The 12320-nt window shown below is 35.8% G+C and overlaps 1 protein-coding gene across 1 annotated transcript; it reads right to left on the bottom strand.

The window, feature by feature from the left end:
- Positions 1-6871: 6871 nt before the first annotated feature.
- LOC309867800 (olfactory receptor 4F4-like) lies at positions 6872-7840 on the bottom strand (the record flags this gene model as incomplete). The annotated part of the gene is made up of 1 exon (XM_082736871.1): positions 6872-7840. Exon 1 carries the CDS (start codon positions 7787-7789, stop codon positions 6872-6874), a length of 918 nt encoding a protein of 305 aa, XP_082592997.1. The 5' UTR covers positions 7790-7840.
- Positions 7841-12320: the final 4480 nt, after the last annotated feature.

Below are 12320 nucleotides of genomic sequence, written 5' to 3' on the forward strand. Positions count from 1 at the left end.
TATATTTAACTAATCTAATGCTTGCACAGTGGACCCATGAATGAAGGACACATCATGGTAGAAAGGAGGGCTATGTATAAGCTCTACAGGGTGAGCTATTACATGTTACTGCCACTGTAGACTGTTTGACCTGTCCACAGTACAGGGAGAGCCTTGAAATGGTACGATGTTTTAAGGACTGAAATCAATCAGTTGAGAGTAGTTACTGACACTGAACACTTTCTAAACTATAGGGGACAGAGATTTATCCTTTGGGGATTCATTTATATATTTTGAGTATTTATTATCTTTCTTAATTTGAGCATTTGGCTGCACCACTATCAAGTATCCACAGTGTCTGATTTCCAGCATGAAATCTTGCATAATATTTCCTTAGACCAAGACTACTCACTTTGTAGCTGAGAAGGTACACGAAAGCATGCAGAACTAAGGAACCTGTTTTTCCTTTCTACATTGCATGATTAGGAGCTGTGGATCTGATAGAACATTGGAATATCCTGTTAAAGTTACAACTGAGGCACCATCTTGAAGATGATACCATGTAGAGGTGGGGTCTGTGCTTCAAGATATGTGCTTTGATCTATGACCTTCAGATGGCGCTGTGTCTTCCATGTTTAAAAAATATATATTTTGTAACCAAAGGTGTAGAGAAAACAGTAGTATATCCTATCAGATCTCAGTGAATTTTGTGTGGAGTTTCTGTTTTCTGCTCTCAAATTTTAGGTTTTGTTGTAGTAGGGGGAATGCTTCTTTTGGGAGACAGTATGGGTTATAATAAGCCTAAAATGTTTACCTGCTTTTCTTCCACTTGAGGTTCTTCATATTGGAAGACCAGCATTTAGAAGATTGAGTTACCTCATTTTTATTACATATTGGTTAAATACCATGTTGCTGTCTCTTAATGGGTGATACAGTGAAGAGTTTGTCTAAAACTAGGGATCACTGAGCCATGCCTTGTTGGCTCCATGATGGATGATAACAGTTGTGGAGCAAGTGTAGCAACAGTATATTGGTGAGAACACTAACTAGGGCTCAGGCTGCTCATAAAACCTGGCTCACCTCAGCAGGCAAGTAACATAGATCATCATGAGAACTGCCTGAGGATAGAGGAATTTAGAAAGGGTAATAGAGGAGAATATGACTATCAACTATGAGCAGCAGTGCACTGTGACTTGTCACTTCTGTTTTGTCTTCTTTTTGTAAAAATTAAACCAACCATCACTTTGAAGAATCTGTGACAGCATAAGGAAAGGGGAACCAAGTTCTTTAAAAAGTGGGATATACTATGGCAGTTTTTGCTTCCAAACAAGGAGATGTTCCTCTATTTCCACACCTTATGGTTTCTCCTCTGGCTTTTTATAAGGCACAGTATTCTGTTTGGGAAAGACTGGACATGCTAACACATTAATACACCCTTTAAAAATGAAAGAATATTCCAGTAGGGTAGAGTTAAGTTGGCAGAGGAGTAGGGGGTGCTAAGTTTTCCTGGTCCCTCAAATACAGCTAGATAGTTACCAAATCATTCTGAACACCTGTGAAATTGATTGGAGATCTAAGGAAAATGCTGCAATCCTGTAAGTAGAAAAGTGACCACTTTTTGGAAGGTAGGAGGTGCAGAGACTTGAGTCTGGGGTGATATATCTGAGGAAACAGTGGAGGCGAGGAAGCCTGCTTAAGGAGGCTCCACAAAGTATTTTAAGTAGCAGAACATGAAATTGGAACTTTTATAAGTCTGTTATAAGTCTGGAACTTTTATAAGTCTGTGGAGTACATCCCTGGCTTAGAGGTGCTCAGGAGGTAAAGGGAGGCTGACTAATTTTGCTTAGTGTAATACTCTCTGGTTCCATCTATGTCATAGAAAATGGCAAAATTTTCATGGCTGAATAATGTATATATACACCACATCTTTTTCCATTCATCATTCCATGATTACTAATTTCCATCATTTGGCTACTACAGAGAATGCTGAAATAGCTGTTGGGGTGTATGTATCCCTCTGAATTAGCATTTTTGCATTCTTTGTGTAAATACCCAGTAGTATTTTTCAGCACCTCAGCACCTTTCAGTTCCAGTGACAGGTCTCATTTCACAAGCAGACCAAAACACATCTAATTAAAAGTGGCTGTATTCAGGCCAGGGACCAAACACTTCCCACTATAGGCAAGGAGAGCCTCTGTGGATGACTGGCCTGAAGTACAGAGCAGCCAAAACACAACAGCAGAGTGCAGGAAGCACACACTGGGGACACTCCCTGAAGCAGTAGGCCTTGGGTACTACATGACTTCTTCACAAGGCCATTACTTTCAGAAGCAGGAGATATAAGTGCTTTTCTAACACAGAGAAGAAGATAGAGACTTAAACAAAATGTGAAGAGGAATTCATCCCAAATGAAAGAACAGGATAAGGCCATGGCCAGAGATCTAGGTGAAACAGATAAAGGTAACATGCCTGATGGAGAATTTAAAGCAACAGTCATAAGAATACTCTCTAAGCTTGAGAAAAGAAGAATGAGGGAGCCCATTATCATGGAGATTGAAGAAGTGAAAAAACTAGAGAAAAAAAATGCAATAAACAAGATTGGAAACAGGCTTGTTGCAATGAACAGCAGGCTGGAAAAAGTAGATGAATGAATTAGTGACCCAGAAGCCAAAATAGTGGAAAATAATGAAGTTCAACAAAAGAGAGAAAGAAGAATTATGCAACATAAGCATAGACTTAGGGAACTCCGTGACTCCACCCTATGTATTTTGATGGGAGTCTTTAGTCTATTTACATTTGAAGTGTTTTCTAAAGCAGGTGTATTTTGCATTCCCATTTATTGATGAGGGTTCCATTTTTTCTTCATCCTTGCCAACACTTGTTATAATCTGATTAGAGCCTTCCTAATTAGATGTGAAATGATATCTTAATGGGGTTTTGATTTGCATTTCTGTAATGGTTAATGATGTTGAGCATTTTTCAATTTAATTAATGATTATTTGATATATTCTCATTTATTTATTTATTTATTTATTAATTTTTAAAGATTAATTTATTTATTTTCAGCAAAACAGTATTCATTATTTTTTCACCACACCCAGTGCTCCATGCAATCCATGCCCTCTATAATACCCACCACCTGGTACCCCAACCTCCCATCCTCCGCCCCTTCGAACCTCTCAGATTGATTTTCAGAGTCCATAGTCTCTCATGATTCACCTCCCCTTCCAATTTCCCCCAACTCCCTTCTCCTCTCTAACTCCCCATGTCCTCCATGCTGTTATGCTCCACAAATAAGTGAAACCATATGATAATTGATTCTCTCTGCTTGACTTATTTCACTCAGCATAATCTCTTCAAGTCCTGTCCATGTTGCTACAAAAGTTGGGTATTCATCCTTTGATATCTTTTATTTTAAATGCCTATTAATTTTTTTGGTCATTTTAATTATTGAATTGCAAGAGTTCTTAATATATTTGGATATGAGGTCCTTATCTTACGTAATTAGCAAATTTATTCCCATTCTTTGTCTTGTGCCTTTCTTGATGGTGACATTTGGAACAAAAAAAGTATTTCATTTTGACGGAGTCTAATTTTATTTAATTTTTCTGTAGCTTTTGATTTTTGTATCACATCTTTGGAGGTATTTTTTAGATAAGAGTAACACTGAAAACAAAACACTTCCAGTAAAGACCACTCTGTATTGTGGGCTGGGCTTTTCTGCCTTTGGACACAATTTGCAACATCAGCTCTTCTTCCTTGGGTCTCCAGTCTGCCAGCCTTTTGCATTTGATAGTCTCCTCAACTGGGTGAGCCAGTTCTTTAAAATCCATACGAACACACACACACACACACACACCCTATTGTTCTGTTTTCTGGAGAACCCGACTAATACAAAATTTATGTTGTGTCTGTTTTATATCAGTGATTCCCTCTCTTTTGTGTAATATTTCGATTTTTGCTTATTTGGATTTAATGTACTTTTTTTCTCCTAACTTTTTAAGTGAGAAGCTTAGATAATGCTTTCTACCACTTGAAACACAATGTTAAACTAATACATTTCAAAGTTCTCTTTAGTTGCATAACAAATTTTGACATATTCTAATTTTATTGTAATTCAGTTAAAATATTTTCAGATTCTTCCTTGAAAGTGTTCAGAGATAGATGGTTAGTTTTAATATACCTGGTTTTTCTATATATCTTATGGTTGTTACTTTCTAATTTAATTGAATTGTGGTCATGTTCTCTGACCACAATTCAGAGAACTAATATTCAAAGTTTTTGAGATTCCTTTTATGACTTACCTTAGAGAAAAATTTTCTTTTGATTTAATTTTATTTTTAATTATGTAAAAACTTTTACATGATTTCAATGTCAAAACTGTAAAATAAGGGGCGCTGGGGTGGCTCAGTGGGTTAAGCCACTGCCTTCGGCTCAGGTCATGATCTCAGGGTCCTGGGATCGAGTCCCGCATCGGGCTCTCTGCTCAGCAGGGAGCCTGCTTCCTCCTCTTTCTCTCTACCTGCCTCTCTGCCTACTTGTAATCTCTCTGTCAATAAATAAATAAAATCTTAAAAAAAAAACCTGTAGAATAAGACATATTCTGAAAAATCTAGCTCTTATCCCTGTCCTTTGCCCTATGTCTTTCTCTCTCCATAAGAAACCATTTTTAATTTTTTGTTTACTGTTGAAAATATATTTCTATAAGTATTTACAAAATATATGTTTATAAATTATATATACATACAAGCCTAGTACATGTATCCCCTTTTGAACATAAAAATTAACATCCTGGAGATATTCTTTTTCAGCTTACTGTTTTTATTTAACATATACCTTGGAGATTCCTCCAGAGATGTTATTTGGAGATATTCCTCAGCAATTTTTATAGTACCATAGTGTTCCATTATGTATAATTTATGCAGTATTTTTCTTATTGTCTTTTGGGTATTTCCCAATCTTCTACTGTTAAAAACAATGCTGCCACAAGTAACCTTGTGCATTGGTTATTTTGTATTTTTGAAATGTGTTGTTAGGATAGAATTAGGATTGTTGGATGAGAAGTTAGTAGCATGCTAAATTTCATAAGTAATGTCAAGAGGTAACACTATTTTGTATTCTTATCAACAATGCAGATGGTGCCCCTTTCTGTATAGCTGAACCAACAGTTTGTTTTATTAACTATTAAAGTCAAATATTTCATATGTTATGGTCAAAACAGATATTCACATTGGTTTTACTCTGTATATATCTTAATACGAGAGAGCTTGAACCTTTTTTTATGTATTTAAGCATCATTTATATCCCCTTAAATGTCAATTATATATTCATGCTTTGCCCATTTATCTGTTTGCTGGTATTTTTTAGAAGTTCTTTACTGTTATAGCTATTGTTATTTGTGATGTGAGTTGTAAACACTTTTTTTCTAATATCACATTGAACTTTTATGCCTTGCTCATGGTTTTATCATGCATTTAAAACTTATGTGTTTTTAACCTGCTACTGGAGTTTCTATTCTCTTTTTTTTTTCCTGTGGCAAACATAATTTTTATTTTTTTATCATTTGACTCTCATTTATTAATTCAAACTTCACTTTGGAAAACTACATGCGTTTTTTTTTTTCTTAGAACATTTAATCTTCAATATTAGCTTGATTCAGTGATTCTTGCTGGAGAGTGGAGCTACGTATCAGACTAATTTGCCAAGCTTTTTAAAAAAATTATATTCCTGTACTTCTATCTTGACTTTTTGGCATGTCTTCCAGCACGGTAGGATGTATGAGCATGGGTACACACTTGCAAATAAACACACACTTACAACTGTCATGTTCTCAAATGAGCCTCTGTTAAGATTGATGTATATCCTATTTTTCAAGTATGTTGGGATAAAATAAAGGTTGAGAACTTTTTGTTTCTTGGCATAGAGGCTTTTTTATAATAATGACAGTAGTGCTTGATATTTATTGCATCCAGATAACTTGCCACAAAATGTGCTATTTATCTGATTTATGTTTTTGTCTCATTATCTCTCATAATAACAATATGTATAGGTATTATTATCCTTCTTTTGCACACATGGAAACTGAGGGTTAAGCAGGTTAGACAAAATGCCTGGTGATGGTTAGTAATGCATAAGTAGAGTTGAACCCATCTCTTTTGATTTCAAAAGTTCTTAGTTTGACTTCAAAAGTTCTATTTTCTTAAAAGCTAACCATGGAAAATGACATGGACAGACCAAAATGACGTACTTTGTGCCAACCTTTTGAGAGACTTGGATCCTTCTATGTACCTTTTATTGCATATGAGCTTTTGTTGTATGCACAGGATGTTAAGTGCCTATTAGGCAGACTCCCTCTTCCTGTCACTCCTGATGATGAACTCATGGATTATGGGTTGCTCTAGTGATTGGAGAGGAACTATGAACTATTACAGTGTGAAGAGTTTCTTTTCTAAACCTATTAAAAGTTAGCTGATAAATATGCTTATCACTAACAATATTTTTTGAGTGAGGTGTGTGGCAGTTGCTTCCTTGATGTTTTTAGCGAAAATGAGTAAAATGTAAAAAAATTATAAATCAGGCTAGTTTCTATCTTTCCCTGTATTATGCTCAGCACTGCTCAGGTAGTCACAGGAGCATACAAATATTGGCAGATTTTTGGCATTGTTCTGAGGGTTAGTGAGATAATATTGGAAAGCATATCAACATGTTATCTGTATCCAAAAATATAAAATGCAAAATTGTCAAAGGATAAATTGAGAGGGTATATGTGAAAGATCTTAGAGTATTACTAGAGGATATGGAAATGGAAGGTAAGGTTTTCATGAAGGTTACTAAATAATTCATCAACTTTGCTAGGTCATTGTCTTAGATTAGCCTTACGGTTACAGGAGATCTAAGACTTTTCCTTAGAGTTCACATTCCATTTTCTCAACCGTTTCATTGCAGTCTTCATGTCCTTGTTCCTCAGTGTGTATATAATTGGGTTCAAGAGAGGAGTGACCACAGAATAAAACACAGCAAGGGATTTATCTAATGACTTGATGGGGAGCGGACAGGCATAAATGAAGATACATGGTCCAAAAAGCAAAAGAACTACAGTGATGTGAGCAGTCAAAGTGGACAGGGCCTTGGATGACTGATGTGAAGGGCATCGTTGGATGGTCACTAGGATAATAACATAGGAGATGATTAGGAAAACAAAAGAACATACAGTGAGCACACCACTGTTAGCAATGACCATGATATCCAACCTATAGGTGTCTGTACAAGCAAGTTTGATAACTGTACGTAGTTCACAATAAAAGCTGTCAACCTCATTGGGACCACAGAAAGGTAATTTCACTGCAAAGGCCAGCTGGCTCACTGAATGGAGGAAACCAGTCCCCCATGCAGCTGCCACAAGCCCAACACATACATTGCCACACAGAATGGTAGTGTAGTGAAGGGGGTTACAAATTGCTATATATCTGTCAAAGGCCATGGCTATGAGGATCACCAACTCACTCCCACCAAAAAAGTGAAGGAGAAATATCTGAGCAAAGCAGCCCTTGAAAGAGATGACTTTGCGTTGACTGAAAAAGTCAGCAATCATCTTGGGGGCTGTGACAGAAGACAGACACAGGTCAGTGAGTGAGAGGTTAGCCAGCAGGAAGTACATGGGGGAGTGAAGGTGGGAGTCGGAGGCCACAGTTATGATAATAAGAAGGTTTCCATACACAATTCCTACATAGAATACAAAAAAGAACACAAATAAGAAAATCTGCAATTCCTGAGAATTGGAGAGTCCCAGAAAAATGAACTCTGTCACCATGGAGTAATTTGTGTCACTTATTGATTCATTCCAAGAAACAGCCTCTGTAGTTACCTTGGAGAATAGAGTAAGAAGGAAGTCAGAATTATTAGACTCCAATTCAAAGTCTCATTTTGTTTTATTCTGCTCACTCACAAAATGACTTTCTGTGGTTTATTACACAAACACTTTCAAAATGCACACAATATAAACCTACAATTTTATCCTACACTCTTTTCTTGATGATGCCTTATAGTCCAGTTATTCAAGTTTACTTAGTATTTCCATTTATGCTAGGCTTATCTTAATAAAATACCTTTGTTCATGTTGCCCTCTCTGCCAGATTAAGTCTGTACCCCCAGCCTACATTTAGCTCCTTTTCCTCGAGCTTCAAAACAGTTTATATTCTGTAACCACTCTCTTAGCTCTTAAGTAAATGCAATATTATATGATATTTACATTTATAGCAGCATTTTATGACATCCATTTTTGAAAAAGTGCTCTTAGAGGTTTTGTAGCCCATAATGGTAATTTTATATTTTGGTCATTGGAAACCTCTCCAACAAACTAAGACAAATCCTTATTCACAGTTTTGATATGTGAGGCAATTTGTAATGCACAAGTTTTAAATGTAATCCATGGACATTTTAAGGTCCCTACTTAAGTCTTATTTTTACCATTTTTACAAATGTGGATACTAATTATATTCAATTCTTATGGTTATTATGAATTTCAAATGAAATAGTAAAAGCAAAGTTTTTTAGACAATTTTTGTATTTAGTGAGTGCATGATAGATTTAGACAATTATTAGCAGTAAGATTTATCATCTTCTGATTCATAGAGAAACCCTGGCTCCCCAATAATCATTAATGGATTTTATTTGTATTCTAGAAATAACAATGATAGCAAGATGATTGAATTTCAGCTCCCTCTTCTTCTGTTTTCCCTTCTTTAAAATGAATGTACTGGATTAAAAATTCTCAAAATGCCCACTAATCTAATACTCTATAGGGTATGAGTGAGGGACAGAATTCCAAAATAATTTTCATAGTTTCTGAGAAGCTTGGATAGAAACGTGAGAGCTAAGACAGATGTAGAGATCCAGTCTTAGGAGAAGTTAAAATAAATGAAGATTCTAGAAAAGAAGGTATGAGGCCTTATAGTGAATGGAATTCATACTTACCATTTAGTGATATGGAAGTGCTTAGAAGAAAAAGATTTAATCCAAAATAAAATTAAAGATGAAAAATAGAATAAAAAATAACAGGGAAATAATAAAACGTGATTCAGTGGTGAAATGAAAAGTGAGAAAAAATGCAAAAAATCACATGAGAGATAATGTGAAAGAGTTTAGTAGGAGATAAAATTGAAAAAGGATTCTGGAATGCCTACTAAGGTGTTTTATTATGAGTACAGCACAGAACTGTTGAAGAATTATGTGCAATTGTTTAATACAAATTTCTAACAAATGGTGAATAGTCTATGAACAATAGCCATTGTTAAGTTAGTAAGAGCAGGACATTTGTCAGCAGGATGTGGGAGATTTAAAAAAAATAATGTAAATGATTTTATTCTGAGTGGTTGTTGAAAAAGATGGATTCTAAGGAGCTTGAAAGTATAGTGTGTTATTTTTACCAATTTTGGGGGAAAGTAGTAGTATTTCTTTTCAACATTTCCCTAATCATGGATATTGAATTCCTTTTGGAAATTACACTTTTCTCTACCATATCCCAAATCCATTACTTAGCCCTACCCACTAATACTACCTATTACTGTTTTCAAAGTTCTGTATGAATTTAGCAATTCTAATTTTATTTCCATGTATAAAAAATTCAAATAATAAAACAAGCATAACCCTTCTCTTCCCTCCTGCTTAGCATAGTAATAAATACAATCCTAGTGATTGCTGACAACAGAGAGGATGGGGTTCCTGTTTTGAGATCATTTCTGATGTGACTGATTGGTTAAGATGGTTCTTAAGAATCAAATTATGCAACTTATAATGGAACTTCAGTACTTACTAATGTACTGCAACCATTTCATTTCACTGAGAGGACAAACTCGATACTCATATCTCCATAAGAAATATACCAAGGGTGATAGCTGACCAGTGGTTTCTTTTCTGCAGAAAAAAATACTTTATAGCATGGTAACAAGAATTCAGATATGCTGCTTCTCAGCAAAAGGAATTTCTTGCTCACTGAGTTAAGATGTCTCATTTCCTGAATGTATGCTATGGAGGAGTGAGTGATGACGGTAGATTCTCAGTTAAAGGGGACCTGCTACCTCTGTAATCCTTTCAAAGCTCATATCTGATTCTTCAAAAGTGGCTCAAGGAGTCTGAGAAGAATTCCGTTGATTCTAAGTTAAACATTAAATTTATTGAAGAAGTTCTGCAGAGTCTTTGACATTGGCTATAGCATTCATGAAGAGCCAGCTACATCTGTATCTTTGGGGTAAATACCCAAGAGTGCAATTGCAGGGTCATAGGGAAGCTCTATTTTTAATTTCTTGAGGAATATCCACACTGTTCTCCAAAGTGGTTGTACCAACTTGCATTCCCACCAACAGTGTAAGAAGGTTCCCCTTTCTTCACATCCTCTCCAACACATGTTGTTTCCTGTCTTGCTAATTTTGGCCATTCTAACTGGTGTTAGGTGGTATCTCAATGTGGTTTTATTTGAATCTCCCTGATGGCTAGTGATGATGAACATTTTTTCATGTGTCTGATAGCCATTTGTATGTCTTGATTGGAGAAGTGTCTGTTCATATCTTCTACCCATTTTTTAATATGATTGTCTGTTTTGTGTATGTTGAGTTTGAGGAGTTCTTTATAGATGGGACTCGAAGAGTTTATGCTGAGTAAAATAAGTCAAGCAGAGAGAGTCAATTATCCTATGGTTTCACTTATTTGTGGAGCATAACAAATAACATGGAGGACAAGGGGAGATGGAGAGGAGAAGGGAGTTGGAAATTCGAAGGGGAGGTGAACCATGAGAGAATATGGACTCTGAAGGTTTTGAAGGGGTGGGGGGTGGGGGATTGGGGAAACCAGGTGGTGGGTATTAGAGAGGGCACAGATTGCATGGAGCACTGGGTGTGGTGCAAAAACAATGGATACTAGTTACGCTGAAAATAAAGAAAAAAAAAGAAAGAAATATGAAGAAAAGGAAGAAAAAAGCCAGCTACAAATGAATAAGAAAATCTTTCCCTATGTACTAGATTAAACTTAAAATTCAACACTGAGAGTGTTACATTTGTCCTAAATATCTTTTACCCTTGTTTAAAGAAAAATACCTAAAGTCCCCATAAGTTTCACTGAGATTGAAGTCAGCAGACTTTGGGGTTTTAGTACAAAGTTACTGTGTGATTTTAGCATGTGATTCAGAATCTCGAAGCCTTAGTTTTCCTGTTTACAAATAAGCTCATTGGACCAAAATATCTCTAAGGCAAAATTCCATAACTCTAGAAGTATGATTAATACCTGTATGTGAAAGAAATATCCCAAACCAGATTGTAGTGTAGGAAGGAGGGCAAGAGGTGGGTAAGAGAACACTGCTTCTGGGTATATGCAAAAGGGATCATTAAATAGAGAGGAAAGAATAAATTAGCCTGAAAGACTCAGAGGGACTAAACACTTAGAACACTTGTATAACATATACTAAGTTTTATAACACACCTAGGACAATCCTTGTTAATAATCATACTAACTCTTCTAAATATTTGAACTGACCTCACAGGATCCTTCCATTTTTCTTGAAGATGCACATGCAATTGAATTCTGCCAAATGGGTTCTTACTAGTAGAAGCATCTCGTTGTCAATAAAATGCTACACTGTGGTTAGTTCTGCTACTATACTTCACTTTCATCATTCCACCTACCTCCTTCATATCTGGAAGAGACTGCAACAATTTTCAGAGCATGGAAGAGTACAGATTTTCTTTTTTTCACTTTGTCTTGAAGCAAAACATTTCCAAGAGAATAAAGTGTGTCTGATTGGTGTTCCTTAGTAAGTCACTTGGTTAAAAGCCATTTATGACTTGACCAGAGGCAAGTGAGGAGATCTGGAAATAGCCAGCCTGAAGTTTGAGTGCTAAGACTAAGACATATAGTCTCACAGGTTTTTCCCTTGAGGATACACATGGAATCTTCTTGAGTCAGGAGCTGTTGTCACAATTTCTCAGCTTTCTTAGGTATTTCTAGTACCTCACTGAATCTAAGGGTGATTTTTTTTCTGTGCAAATGAAACTTTATTTTCTTACATCTACATTTCCTTTAACTCTCTTTATATTCAAATATAGTTGACATACAATGTAATGTTACTTTCAAATGTATAAAACATTGATTTGACAGTTCTGTACCTTACTCAGTGCTCAGCACACTAAGTGTAGTCATCGTCTGGCAACATACAACATTATTACAATATTACTGACTTTATTCCATATGCTATACTTTTCATCTCTGTAACTGACTTACTTTAAATTGGATGTTTGTATTATGAATCTCCTTTATTTCTCCTATACTCCACCCATCTGCCCTGTGGCATCTGC

The sequence above is a fragment of the Mustela nivalis genome (assembly GCF_964662115.1).
Source record: "Mustela nivalis genome assembly, chromosome: 6".
Taxonomy (NCBI): Eukaryota; Metazoa; Chordata; class Mammalia; order Carnivora; family Mustelidae; genus Mustela; species Mustela nivalis.